The sequence below is a fragment of the Pseudopipra pipra genome, chromosome 9 (assembly GCF_036250125.1).
Source record: "Pseudopipra pipra isolate bDixPip1 chromosome 9, bDixPip1.hap1, whole genome shotgun sequence".
Taxonomy (NCBI): Eukaryota; Metazoa; Chordata; class Aves; order Passeriformes; family Pipridae; genus Pseudopipra; species Pseudopipra pipra.
Window position 1 is genome coordinate 27,547,607 of NC_087557.1, and position 14,733 is coordinate 27,562,339.

The 14,733-nt window shown below is 47.8% G+C and overlaps 1 protein-coding gene across 1 annotated transcript in view; it reads left to right on the plus strand.

Moving 5' to 3' along the window:
* Nucleotides 1-14,733, plus strand: part of ERI3 (ERI1 exoribonuclease family member 3) — a 129,128-nt gene that overhangs the window by 30,794 nt on the left and 83,601 nt on the right. Inside the window, exon 5 of the mRNA XM_064665418.1 lies at nucleotides 194-285. Coding sequence (XP_064521488.1) covers nucleotides 194-285 — 92 coding nt within the window. The remainder of the gene's footprint in view (nucleotides 1-193; nucleotides 286-14,733) is intronic.

Here is a 14,733-nt window from a genome sequence, read left to right on the forward strand (position 1 = left end):
TCCTATCAGAAATCTTCAAAGGTCCAAACGTGCTGTTGTTGAGATGGCAAGCAAAGAGAGAAGAGAGAGAGGGAGAGGGTGGATAAGATCACAATTTTCTTCTCTCTTGATTGCAAGCAGCTTATCTGAGTTTAACTGTTGTGGCTCGGCCTGTCTCCGCAAAACTCATCCCCTTTTCTTGCCTTACTTTCAGAGGGTTGACGAGTGGATGGCAAAGGAAGGCCTCTTAGATCCCAGCGTCAAGTCGATTTTTGTGACCTGCGGAGACTGGGATTTGAAAGTGATGTGAGTATGGAAGGGGAGGGAGATTTTTCTGGGCTTTATTGCTCCATGCTTGCCTGTAGCACCTATGTCTTTGTCCTTGCAAGCCTGCAGCTGTCCCTAATTGTCTTTTCTTAGGGGAATTGTTGTTTACCGTGCATAACTGGCACTGGAGAGCTGTTTCGGAAGACAGGTGCTGGGCATAGTGCAAGATCACTGCCTAGGTTATTCTCTGTAGTGAATGAATCCTTTCAGAATCCCAAGAGGGGTTTAGACTGGAGATTTGTGATGCTTTCCTTTTTATCCAGTATACTTTCCAAAGGGATGGATATTTCTGAGTGCATACGTGGAATGCTGTTTTTGTACACCCAAATCAAGTGATGGTCCTTACCTGACGCATGCAAGGCTTCCTCTCTGTCATCTTGGCACAGTAACTCGATGTGAATCACAGAGTAGTCTTTGGGGCAGAATACAAAACAGCTCTGGCATGATTCATTGGTGTTCTTATCGTTAAGGTCATCTTCACCAGCTGAGTGACTGTATCTGGTGGGAACCTGCACTGGGATCTGCAAATGTTGGTGTATGTGCATGTTTTGTCAGGAACATTGCTAGACCACCAACCTAAAAATGTTATTATAAGAACAGAGTTAAATGTCTAAAAATTACATTGTTTTAATCCGTAAAGTGTTTGCAGATCAGCGTCATATTGTGCTGAATTCCTTTGGATTCCTATAATCTTGCTTCATTTTTAATTTCCCCACAGTGCTGGATAAAGACTGCTGTTGTTATCACACCAGTAAAGCATGGGCTTGACACATCCAATGCTAAACTGACAGCCACAACTCGTTAGTAGTATGACTTGGTTTCCACTGTGACATTGGCTTCCCCAAGTCAGAAGCCTAAATAAACTGCACACAGCCTAGGAGCAATCAGCCCCAGTTCTTCCCTGCAGAGTGGTCTTTGTAGAGTGGCAGCTCCTTTGCCTTTTCTTGGTGTGATTAGTGAGAAATGAGATGTGAGGACCAAAGTTCAGCACAAGCGCTAGCGGAGATGAGAAATTGGCCATGCTCCAGTCAGGGGGTGGTATGTGAGCTCTTGAGTCAAAGTCTGGGTCTCTGCTCAAGCTGTGTCCAGAGCTGGTATATATTCCAGGTTCCTGTGTAAGCTGCTTAAATGAAGAATGAGGCTTATTTTTCTTTATATATAATGTTTAAACTTCTATTAGAGACCAACTCAAACAGCTGCTGTGCTAAACTTCTGTTTCTTGTCTATTCTATTTTCTCTGTTCTTTTCTCCTGTATTGCTGTTCTGAGAGCCCAGTTTGCCACTTTTGGTGATGGTTATAAGAAACAGTTATCTTTGCTTCAGGCCCATCTTTCCATCACTTTCACAGTGGGCTGACAAGGTTACCAGATAACATCCTAACTTGGCATCTGTATGGAGCGAGCAACCTGGATATGCTGGGTGGCTTTTTTTTTTTTCCTTCAGAGCTCTACCATGGCCAAATAGAGGTAAAGATGAGCCCCATTTCTGGTGAGCCTAGGGGTTGTTGGGTGAGCTGGCTCAGCAGAACATGCAGTTCTGGAGCAGAGATACACAGTTCACCATTTGCAGTGGTCTCTCGCATGGATTGTCCCTCACTAGTCAGCTGGAAAAGAAGACTCCACTTCTGGCCATGAGGTTGTAGCGAGTGGTTCATTTCTCCCGCTTCCTTTTAAAAAATTTTTTTAAACCATTAACTTCAGAATTCAATCCTGAAGCATCTGCAGGGCAAAGCAGAAAATTTCATGTTTCCAGCCACATGGATAGCAGGAGTCTGGCTGCAGCCGCTCGGTGAGTAGCACATCACGCCGCTCCGTCGCCGATTGGGTGCTGCAGCGTGTAGCGTCACATCTGATTAGCACTGTGCCAGTGGATGAGGCTCGAGTGAGGACTCCCTGCCAGCTCTGACTTGTCTCATTTCCCCTTACTTTTATCCGTCACCAGAAATGCCGAGTCTCCCTCCTGAACTAATTAAGTTTGCGTGTGTTTAGACACATTGCCAAATAGGGTTTAGCAAAGCAGAACTGAGCATCTCTTTTTAAAGAGAGAAAGCAGAGAGCTGAAACAAGGCTGCTCAGACAGGGAGATAGAGCCTCAGAGATGTGGAACATCTAGGAGGTATTCCAGGGAATCACCCCATGCTTCCCTACAAGACTTGTGGTGTAGCTAGTGCCCTTTGCTACTGTGTTGAGACCACACACTGGGCACAGAAGGCACTGGGGCAATAGGAGGGGTGGCAGTGCTGCTTGTCCACATTTGGAGGAGTGTGTTGGTGAAAGCATTATGTGGTAGAAACCCGAGTGGGTTCCAGAGGAATTCAGGACAATGAGGTGAGTGCAGTGCTTCCTGGCTTAAGGAGCCACCACTTGTGGCAGGTCCACTCCTTAGTAATGACAGCTTCCTTAGTAATGACAGCTTCCTTAGTAATGACAGCTTCCTTAATAATGACAGCTACTTGCATGGCTGCCTGCAGAGCAAGCTGCAGTCCTCTTACCTATGTCTCGAGTGGTGTGAAGTTCCTGTCCTCCATTGTCCTTAGCTTGGCTGGTAAACCATGCAGCCTTGTTCCAGCAATGACCTGGGCATTTAGCTTGACTCTTGTCTGCATGTGCTGTTGAAGAGCTGAGGCATGATGTCTTCTGGACTGGCCTGTCTGCTGTGAGGGCTTCCAGTAGGTGCCACTGGTAGGTGCCAGGGCACTGGAAGGCCCAGTAGGATGAGCAAACCGGATGTGGGGAAGAGATAGTTAGAATTGTTGTATATAATGTATTATAGTATTATTGCATTCATAATAAATTTTGATACAATTTCCTCATGCTAGCAATTGTGTTATGTCTGAAAACCCTCTCACACTGAAGCAAATTGGGGGGGGCTTGGAAATTGGATTTTTGGGGGTCTCAAACCATGACAGGCTGGAACAAAGAGGAGGAATCTACAAGTCTGTCAGTGGTGAATCTGGGCACAAGATGGGGAAATAGCCCTGTCTAAGCCAGAAGTATGTAGAAGAAAAGCACTGGAGGAATAGTGACTGTCAAGGTATTGCTCTCTGCTGATGGTGTCTGGCACTATCTGAGTCTGCAGGATTCAAATTGGAAACTCAGCTGCTACAGGATCAGTGAAGCCTCTGCTTGGCTCAGGGATCCTCAGGGAATGAGGCACTGTGTGGCTACAAACTTGGTTGCTCTTGAACATTGGAGCTTTCTTGGAAGACCACAGAGCTGTTTGTCTGGCTTCCCTCAGACAACAGGGAGCACTAGTCACAAGGAGCTGGGTGCCCAGAACAGGACACCAAGCATCTGGGAGGGGCCTATGGAGGTTTAGCATGAGTTGAGGTCCTTGGCCGTGCTACCAAGGGCTTTGTTGTGGGTGTGGTGGACCATCAGAAGGAGTGTCCCTGTTGGAGGGATTGGTTGCTGCTGGAGAGAGCTCATTGTGTGAGCGTTCCTCCGAAATGGAACGCTGATCCTCTACGGGCTGTGCTTGGATCAGCCCGCTTTCAGTGCTCGGTGTGTGTGAACCAGGCTGGAGGCGGGGAGACAGCAGCTCTCCTGCCACCCCTCCCCTTCCCTCCTGTTAAGATGCAATTTCTTTAATGAGGAAAACCTCTTGAGTAGGAACATCACCTTTCTTGAAGGCTTGTCCTGACAAGGCAGTTCAAGCCGACAGAGTCGCATATCAACTTCAGCAAATATCAGTCACTCATTACAGAGACTCTTCTTCCCCCCACCCCCCAGCAACACCCCTCGTTCCCAGACAAGGGAATGAATCACACTCCTGCTCTTGAATACATCATGACAAGTCGTGGTTCTAATGAGAGAGGGCCATTCATTCTGGGTGGAAAGTTCCCTGTGTCGACTCAGAAATGTTATTAATTAAAGAGAGCTACCTGAAGCAAAAGATGAAAGGAGCACCAGACCTGCCAAGCTAAAATATGAGTGGGGATACAGCCTTGTTAGGCACACGGTCCTCGGGCCTCTGTGTGCTCAGCAGGAGGATTCCTTTAGCCTGTTGCAAGGAGCTATCCTCCAAGTTTAACAGCTCCAGGGATAGATTCAGATACCTGGTGTAGTCTGCTTTAGTGCCTCATCCTGCACCTAGGTTGGAACTGCCATTATTCATTAAGCAAACAGTGTTGATGTGGCATTGGGTGGTGAGAGTAATGTGCCTCTGAAGGGCCAAGGGAGCCACTGACTACAGGAGGTGGTCTTATTGGAAAAGAGGGTTCTTAGTGTCTGCCAGGGTTGAGCCCTTGTAATGTGAGCTCTTTAGTGTGGTCTGTCTCCCCTGAAATGTCAAGTTGCCTCTCTCTGTGTATAGAACCAGTTTGTGGGCTCTTAAACACAATATGAATTAATCTTGGCAACCAAAGAGGCATTTTTACCGTGTGTTCATAGATACAGAGCTGAGATACACTGAGGTTAAGTGATATGCCTGTGGCTGTGCAGGCAGGCAGAGGCAGAGCTGAAGCCTCATGTGCCGAAACTCAGACCTGCACCGTAATGTCAAGAGCATCAGTTAATCCTTCTCCCCAGTTTCGAATCATTCTGCAAATGCACTGAGCATAGCTAAAAGTACATATAGGCTTTAGTCTGTATAGCTGACATGAAGATGCTTGTACTGCACTTAGTGTGGCTGGTCAGAACATGCTAATTTATGTCTTCACAGGAAGCTACTGCTCAGAAGTTTTTTATTTTCTTAAATAAGTGTTAAAAGGCAAGTACTCTCTAATATAGTGATAAAACACAGTGAAGTGTCTTGAAATGTTTATAGCCCTTGGTGCTCTTCCTAGGTTGGATATTAGTAAATTCTAAGCAGTAAATTATACCATTGCTTAATTTTACTGTTTAATTCTTTCTTTGCAAGTTACACAGGCTGGGAGGATGCTTGCCTTCTCAGAGCTGCTCTGAGTGTTGCAATGGGTTGCTCTTTCCAGCCTTCTGTCCTGGAGGTTTAGTTTGAGATCAGCCTTAGGACATGAATAAAGAAGGATTGATGGTGTTAGTGTCCCTTGTGCATACTGTTCTTTATCACAGGACCAGGAGGGGGTTGGTAGCCTCTGCTGGGGGAGAAATTGCAGATGGCCACTGACTGGAGTGAGTGGGACCACTTGGGTAGCTGTGAGGAAAGGCAGGAAGTGTAGGGTGGGCTGGTTGGGTGGCAGCAGGGCAGGAGGTATGTTCAGAGGGTGGCTTTGAGAGTAACAAGAAAGATCTGGTAACTGAAAGTTAATATAGTAACCTGTGTTTAAAACTAATAAAACAATTCCTTTCCAACTAAGATCTTTGGATTAGCTTGGTGGTACTGCTTTTAGTGGGGATTGTTTTGCTGACCAAGCCTATGGTGTATCTCTTTACATGGTTACGTTGGCTGAAGGAAGAGGGTGGTGTGAACTACAGTGCGGGGATGGGACTGAGTATCCAGGGTCAGGAACCTTTTGAGTCAGCTTTGCTGATGGAGTTGTTCATATAATTACATCCTAAAGTGCTTTGCCGGAGCTAAGCAAGGGAGCCTTGTGAGCATGCTCTTCTCTGGCACTTACAGGGAGCAGCACTGACCCCATTCACTTCTGTGACCCTGCAGTCCAGCTTTTTGTTTTTAAAGGAAATGATATCACTTATGCAAAATAAATTTTGGATTTTAAGATTCCCCCTCTGTACACTCTTATTTAAGATGAATATATCAGACTTGGCTTTTGTTATCCCTATATACCAGTTTCCCTTTTCTTGTCTGTGTTTGAAATCATCGGTTGCAAGTTACATTGTCTGAGATGGGTCATTCTGGGAATGCCTTTGGGTTAAGCTGTGGACATGAAATCTTTGCATAGGAATCATCATGCAATGGGCTGTCACCTTCAGGTCTGCTACTTGTCTGGCATGTCATAGCAAAAACATTTGTCATAGTCAGGGCTGTACTGGCCACAGATTTATTGAGCTGTGATGTCCAGTGCACTCTGGGGAGCAGGACTTTGCTGCCTGGGAATTAAGACCAAACAAGTTGGAAACAGCGTGAAAGATGGTGAAGAAACTTGGAATAAATTTGTGAAGCGTAAGGGGGAATGAGACAGGCATTGCACCGAGTGCTTTATTTCCAGCACTGAACCTTTGGGATGGAGTAATGAATGGAGAAGGTGGATTTTCCATCCCTGGGTGACTTAAGCTGTATTTGAAAACAGTCACACTAAACTGGATGCAAGTCATTGGTCTCAATGTCATCTGCTCATAGAGTAAGGAACTGTTATTCCCTCTGCACCAGGAATCACTAGGGTGAATTCTGTGTCTAGTGCTGCAGTGAATTCAGGCAAAAGGTTTCAAAATCAATGGATACTTGGTAGAAAAAACACCCTAACCTCTGTCTGTATAAGAGCCTTCTAACAGCAATTCAGCATTGTGGGGAACTAAAAAGCTGGTTGCCTTGAGGACTGCACATGATAACCACTGGAGGGTTGTTTGCCATCTGAATTTTGTTGTCTGTGGCATGTGTGAAAAACAGGATCAGCTTCACGAAGTGTTCATTTTCTCTTAAAACAGCTTAATTTTTCTGGTGTTAGACAGCCATAGTGTTTCATGCTGGGGCTGAAATGTCAGCTGTCTCTCTTTGGATTTCTGCACTTCTTACTTCCCACCCAAAGCAAAGCAGTTGTGTGTTGGCATCAGTGCTGCCCTCCCAGTGGCTTGACTGGGAGTGATGCACTTATGTCTTCTGTGCCTAGAGAGCTCTGCTTGAAGAATACTGCCAGCCTGGGAGCAGCATCCTTCCTCTTTCACTGGCTCTACTGTGTGACTCCATAGCTTTCTTCAAAACGTTTTGTTTTGTTTGCATGTTTATTTCCTGTTGGGAGCCATTTTCCTGGATGGGTTCAGTCTCTTTCCTCCTGGAGCTCCTGGCTGGCAAAGACCTACTGGGCCATCTTGAGGTCGTCCCTGGTATTTTCCCTCCAGCGTATTCTCACGTGTCTTGTCCAGCGACTCTGTACTTTCAGGAGTGGATGTCTGGGTGTGTGCAGGACTCAGGAGGACACTGCAGCTGCAGACTAACTTTTTGAGCTGAGTCCATTCCTTGTTGGAATCACCTTTTTCTGCGTTTGGCCAAGGTGCTGCCCTCAGCAGCCTGGGACACTGAGGATGGGTGTCTTGTGCTCAGAGATTGCTGTGGACCAGGTGTTAGCAATGATGTGAGGCATGTGGAGGTGGTACTAGAAGAAAGCAGAATAGAGAAGTCTGTGGGAAGAAGACTGAGGAAGTAGGGTGATGTCCTGGCAAGGTTGTGTATGGGAAGCTCATACTGCCCAGGACTTCATCCTGCCTTGGTCTCACCAGCTTTGCCTCCCTTGGAGCAGGGTTTACTCCTCCCTTCTGCCCAGCACCAACACTCTGGGACACCCTTTATTTTTCCTCCATAGGTGCCTTTTGGTCATCTCTAATGTTCTTGTTTCAGTTTTTCCATCTGGATGTTGAGCCAGGTCTTGGTATTGACTGTCAGCCAGCATGTCAGAGGTGCCTGGGCACCTGCTGAGTTCAGTTCCTCGTTCCTGCCTGGAATCCTGTCTTATCCCTGCAAACTGAGCGGATGGAGGAGCCTGGTGGGAGGTTGCCAAGACCTCTCCTCCAGCTCACCGTGCTCCCAGCTCTGAAGAGAACCTTTCCATTTTATGGACCATTTAGCTTCCCAATGGTGATCCTAATTCTTCACAGCATGTATGTGCCATTTCTTGGTTTATTAAAAGGACCCCTGAAAAGGAGCTGCCCTCTGAGTCAGTGCTCTTCCATGCAGTTAATTGCAGGAAGATTTTGCTTAGACTGTGAGGCAAAATTCTCCCTGTACTAAGAGGGTGAATTAATACCCAGGTCTCCCCAGGGCTACAGGGACTGACCCTTGTGCACTGTCAGTAAGCAGGCAGGGGAAGAACTCTTCTGCTGGGAGTAATTCAGACTTGGAAATACTCTGGAGGAAGTCCAGTTTGTTTCTGCATAGAGCTCAAGGATGCTTTAAAGGTTGTCTGGCCAGGTGTCTTTCATCTCTGTATCCTTATACTGTGTGACACTTCAGGTGCCAAATAGCCTCCATTCCTTGGGGGCCAAAGCAAGCACCGTGGGAAAGGCATGATTACCTTGGACTGACAAATCAGCTGAAGGATGGATGGCTGTGATTGCATAGAAGGTGTGGGATGCATGAGTGGGTGGATTGGAGGTGGTTCAAGGGGAGGGTCTTGTCAAGTCACTGTGCTGCATATGAGAAAACAGCAAGCCATTAGACTGTGTATTTCAGGTGTGAGGAAGCTGCTGGGGTCCCCTGGCACTGTGAAATGCCAAGTGAAATGTTACTGCCGTGCAGAGCACAGCAGTATGTTGTAATTAATGAATCTGGTATAGGAAGAGCACATATGAGCGGTCTGAAGGGTTAATGTGTGAAGGTGATGGGCTTAGGCAGGCTTAGGTTTGTCATCAGGATTGCTGTGTTTGGGAAGCGTCCTCTAATGACAAGACCACATGAAAAGAAATTGAGTCTTGCAAGGAGAGCACTAAAAGTCATCAATTGCCACAGTTGTTTTGCATTTGCTGCAGGCCTGAAGCAAATCGCTGGCTTAAGGAGCTCTAAGCACCTGGGTCTTGCACTGGATTTACAGGTAAGGTGAAATTGAGAAGGGGCTAAGTAATTAATTCCTCTTCCTGTGGCCAGGATGGGGGATGATTCTGACTTGCCACTTCTCCTCAGAAGTTGCTTCAGAAGCTGGTAAGGACTCTGGTTGTGAAACCCAGGAAGCAAAGAGGATCCCTGGGTGCCTGACAATTCCTTTTCTCTGTTGGTTCTTTCTTGCAGGCAGCCTCGGGCTGCCTGTCTCTTTGTTAAGAGAGTGACAGCAATGTGACACCGTGAAAATAATTACTAACAAATCACGGTGGTGACTGCAAACAGCTCGCTGTCTTCAGAGGCATGTCAGGGAGCATTAGAGCAGGGCCGTGGGAGCGGCAGAGCGGATAGGGGCTCCTTCTCTGCTCTAGGCTGAGGGAAGATCTTCGGAGACCTTTGGCGCCTGCCACCCCCACATCATTCCCTTCTCGTTGGCTCTTTTTTCCTTTCCTCCCTTCCCTGCCTTTGCCATCAATAATTAAGCCCATTAATTGCACAGTGGGTTTAGGAAAGCTGCTAATGGTAAGACAGGGCTTCTGCCTTCCCTGGATTCAGCAACCAGCCACAGAAAAGTGGAAAAATTTCTGGAGAGGTATCATGGTCAGAAGCACATCCAAGCTGTGTTTCCTATCTGGCAGCCCTTGTGTGTTGCCCTGGGCAGTAATGTTTATTAGCAGCATGCCCCTAGGAATTCATGGGCTGCTGGTACAGTTGGAGAAAAGCCCATGTCCTTGTCCTCAGGAGCCTCCAGTCTTGGTGAACTTGAGAGAGGACGTTTGTATTTGTGGAGAGCATCACAGCAAATGTGCAGTCACCTGACATGTCCAGCAAGAAAAGTGGGCAGAGGAGTGAGGATGTTCCAGGATACTGTAGAGATGGTGCCAATCAGTGTGACTGAAGCTGCAGGTGAAGATGATCCTTCAGAAAATAAGCAGTGAACAGGTCATGGGTGAGGAAGGTGGTACCAAACAGAGCAGCTGGGGGAGTTTCTGCAGGGATGAGGCCCCTGTGGTTGTGTTGGAGTGGGGACCCTTCTGTGGGGCTACAGAGACAGAGTCTGAGGGAAACTCTCTCTAAAGCCTCTCATTATATTGATATAAAGCTCCCTCCAAAGGGAGGGTCTAGCAGAGATACTGGTAGGAAACTGTAAGGCAGCTGCTGGCTGAAGTGTCCTTCAGCAGCATTGATAATCAAACCCCTGGGCAAGCCTTGAGAGGGGCACTCACAGCCTCCCCTCCCCTCCTTGTTCCTGGTTGGAGAACGGGGCCGTGCTGTCTGGCAGATCTGCAAGGGGAAGCAGGAGGTGCAGATGGGAGCCTGCTCCCGGTTGCCTGCTCTACTGCGCAGCCTTCATTCCCATTCCCTTAGTTACTAAAGTGATTTTCCCGACTGTCACATCTGTAAATAATGTTGCTGGTGTATCTAGCTGGATGCAGAGTGGCGATGGAGGGGGGAGGGCTGGCGCTGAGGGTGGCCGTAACAGCCCCTCTCCTGGACTCATACAATATTTATGCAGGGCTGGGAGTTGGCGGCACTGACCTCCGGGTCGTGCTGTTAAACAGCTCCCGCAGCCCCTGCATCCTAATTGCTGCACTTGTCCTTTGCTCTGGAGGATTCTGCGCTCCTCTCCAGCGAAGCAAATACTAATGGCAGCCTGCGCTTGGAGGTGGGGAGCGGTCTCTTCCCCACAAGGAAAAGACAAACTTGTTTTCCCCTGTGCATGTGTAATTCGCAGCTGCACAGAAACCTGTGCTCGGACCCTGTTACGCAACGTGCCACTCTCCCCACTGCTGCCAGCATGGAGGCTGTGCTGAGAGCCCGTGAAGCTGTTGCGTGTATAATTTTGGGTTGTGTTACCCCATCCCCCTGGCTCCTTACAGGATTTATCTCTTCCCTTTAGTGGGGAGAGGGAAGAAGAAGCAATCACAGAAGTCAGTTGAGAGAGTAGAACTGGATGATATGGTGCCAGAGGAGGGCAGAGATGGTGCCAGGAAAGAAGAGGGGGTCAAACAGCGTCACAAGACGGAATGGCATCTTTTCTTGTAGATAAATGATCTGCTTCGTTGAGTGGAAAGAGAGGTGATGCAGAACGCTGGAGAATCCCTCTGTGGGTGAGGGGCTCTTCCCCTTGCAAGTGGTACAGCTGTGGCTGGAGGTGGAGAGGTTTTTCACCTCGCAGACAGGGGTTTTCAGCTGTTTCAAGTGGTTCAAGAAAGCCCGAAAGATAAAACTTTTGATTGCTAGAGCTGCTGTGATTTTTCTCTGTGCCATTTGTCTGGGCTCCGTCCTACCTGGGGCTTCACGTTGGGTGTCTGCGAGTCCAGTGACCTGACTGACCACCCACGTCCCTTATGCTGCCTTCTTGGGTTGGCAGGTCCCCTCTGTGACTGGAAAAGTGCTGTTTAGACTGGAGACTAATGGCCTTTAAGTGACATGATTGTATTATGTTAAGCGTCTATAGGCTTTACCATTAGGCACTAAACAGTTTATGACTCATAGCAGAGAAGCCCTCGTTCTGAAGAGTTGATACACTAAATGGTCTGGACAGGCAAGGCATGGAAGAGGCAAGGTTTCCTCCTGCCTGTCGCAGAGCAGCTCCAAGAAAGGACTGGGGCAGGACGTGTCTTCTCAGTTCTAGAGCAGCACCTTGCTCTAGGTCTTGCATGTTCAGGTTTCCTGAGGAGAAATACTTCTGCAATGGAAATTGTGCAGTAGGAGGAGAATCGTGTTTAATTTTAGCTGAGTTTTTGTGCGTGTTTTGGTTTTGAGGGGGCTCAGACGTGATGGGTTGTGGGTGCATCTGCTTCATCCAATATATTCCCTTATTCAGTGTGTAATTAGCGTTCTGCAGCAGGAGTCTGAATGCTCCCTCTTAAAGCAGCTAGTATGCAGAGAACTAGGCAATTGCTAAATTAGTGTCTGTATGAAAGACTTATTAAGAGACCATATAGACAGAGAAAGGACACGCTCTGTGTAATCAGGCTCCACTACAGCATGAATCACAGAATAATTTAAATAGAGATCTCTAATCCAGCCACCTGCTCAAAGCAGAACTAACTTCAAACTTAGATCAGTTTGCTCACGGTCTTCTCCAGATGAGTTTGAATGTCTCCAGGGGAGGAGATTTCACCACCAATCTGTTCCAGTTCTTTATTACCTGCACGGTGAAGAGTTTTTCCTGATGACAAATTGGAAGTTCACCTGCTGCAGCCTGTGGTTATGATGCGTGACATTCACTGAGAACATGCCTGTATGGTAGATGGTACACAGTATCCAATTTTGTACACTCCTCTTCATAAGGTGCTGTATAATGTCATGTTTAGTAAGCAGACAGACTGTCACACCAAGCTTATGTGTAGAAATCTGTTTTTAAGGGTGTTTCATAGTGTCAGGTTCCCAAGGCTGGAGGGGTGACCTCAGCCTTGGAGATGTTCCAGTTTCTCTTTCCTTGGGAGCAGTGTCATGCATTTCTGATGTCAAAGGGAAGTCCACCCAGTTGTTCTCCCTGTCTGGAAGGGCTGGTGAGAGCATTTGCTCTACCCCTCAACAAATCTGGAGTAGTGCGAAGCTTCTGCCTGCTGCACTCCTAACCTCAGCTGAACTGTGGAGCCAGCAAGCTCTGGTTTTCTGCATGGTAATTAAGTACTTATTTAAAAATGTAAAAGCTCAGTTCTGATCCTACTCTTCCTGGCTGTTTACTAACTCCAGGTAGAGTTGCTCCAGATTTACTCCCACATGCCTAGCAGCAGAATCAGGCCCAGTAAATAGAGCTATGAATCTTTTTAAGAGAAGCTGTTAAGCAGTAGCACATAGATTTATTGTAGCATCATGTGTGTGCAATTGTTGATGAACATCTTCTGTTGGAGGCTGAATACCTGCTGTGTTACAGCCTTGCTTTTAATGTTGAGATAGCATCTCTGCCAGCATCTAGCTGACGCACAGACAGATACCCATAAAAGGGCCAGATCTCGCATGGTGTTAAATGCCTTCATGTTTCATTAAGGTTGATGGCAGTGGAAGGCACACAGTGCTTTGCAGGACGAACAAGTCACGAATGAGCCACTTGCCCTGTGTGCTTTCTGTGGCAGAATTATGTTCCCAGTGTATACATTGCTCTGGTTGCAGTCTGGGATAACAGCCTTTTCAATTCACTGGCGAGCTGCTTGGAAAGCGTGGATGTTGAAGTTCTCCCAAATTTCTTAGTACCCAGCAAAAATTTAGAGAATAGGGATCAGGCTGTTAGCATGTGATGGGTGTTCAGACATTTCAGCCAATGCTGCTGAATCCCAAGAGTTAAGGCTTGCAGCTTGCCTTTTAGGCTTCCTAGGCAGAAATATGCCTGATAGAGAGAGAATGCAGCGCTGCACAGAATGGGCATCACAGAAAAAGAAAGAACATCTGAAAGTGCCAGGTATTAGCTTCGCTGCTTAGCCTTGGTTTTTGGCCTCATTACACTAATCCAATTAAAGATTGATGGGAAAAGATAGCACACACTCCAGTGAAGGGGGTTGTGTGGCAACTTTCCTTCCTGGGTGGCTGGAGTGGCCCAAGTTATGTTGTGCATCACCACACCTCCCCAGGCCCTGCAGACCCATTGGTTCTTCCATGTGCCATGGTGTGTGCTCTTCTCCTGCATTGTGTCTCTCTTATTACTAATGGAGCATGGATGCATTTTAGCTGCTGGTCAGCCCTCATTAATATCCAGAGATGACAGGTTGACATTTGTAAAGAAGACTTGCACTGACCTTCATGTTGTGCATCGGTGCGGTTGCCATACCCTGCCCTGTGCTGGATGCTTCTTCCTGCACTGCCTCAGGAATGCATTTGTGTTAGCAAAGGGACAGACGGCTCTGTAACCCTTTGCTGCTGCTGGGAATGCAGGCAGTGTGTCTGGATGTCTCTGCATCCCTCTGTCCATCCCAGGACTGTTCCCTTTAGAGCCTCCATCTATCCTAGTCAGCGGGACTGGGGAGTTTTGGGGTCGCACTTGTGGCTCCTTGTGGAGGTTTATTATTTGGGTACTGGGACCTTAATGGAAGACAGCTTCATGCCAATGACAATGTCTTGTCTGCTTCCTTTTCCTGGCTCTTGTCTGGGGATGCAACAGAAGAAAGGGCTGTGCTGCCCAGGCATCCTGAGTGCTGTCAGTTGCCTGTCTCCCCCCGACCCACGCCATCCCGGCTCGAGGACTGCTGCAGCCTGCTTGGCAATGACATTTATTAACAGAGGGGGCTTTGAAAAGAGGCAGGCTGCTCCTGCAAAGGCTCCTCGCTGTAACTCCGTCTCCTCTCACCAGCCCGTCTGAGGCAATGGCTGCTGGTGTTGAAATTCATTAGTGTTTCCTGACAGGCGATGGAGGCTTGCTCTGTCTGTTCCCACTTCCTTGCTCTCATGTCCCTGCTTCATGCATGCTGATATTTAAAGCTGATGTGTGGCTTGTAGGCTTGTTGCACTGTGACAAGTTCGGGGGTGGTTGAGAGAACTGAGAGGGTGGAAGGAAAGCAAAGAGGGAACGAGATGGGACCTGTCTCAGAGTTTCTGTGAAAGCCCAGGGCATTTCAGACCCTCTACAGATGTATTGTCTTTCCACAGCTACTGCTTGTGAATTTTAAGTACAGCCATGCAGGAGTGGTTTGTCCTGCAGTGATGAGGGGCAGGGAGAAACGGCACCATGGGCAGTCACCTGGCAGGAGCTTGTCTGGTGGAAAGGAAGAGCAGGTGGGCTCCTCTGACCCCTGGGCAGGTCTGTGGGGCTGAGGAGTATGTGAGTGAAGAGACAGAGATCTGGCAGGGGGTTCACCC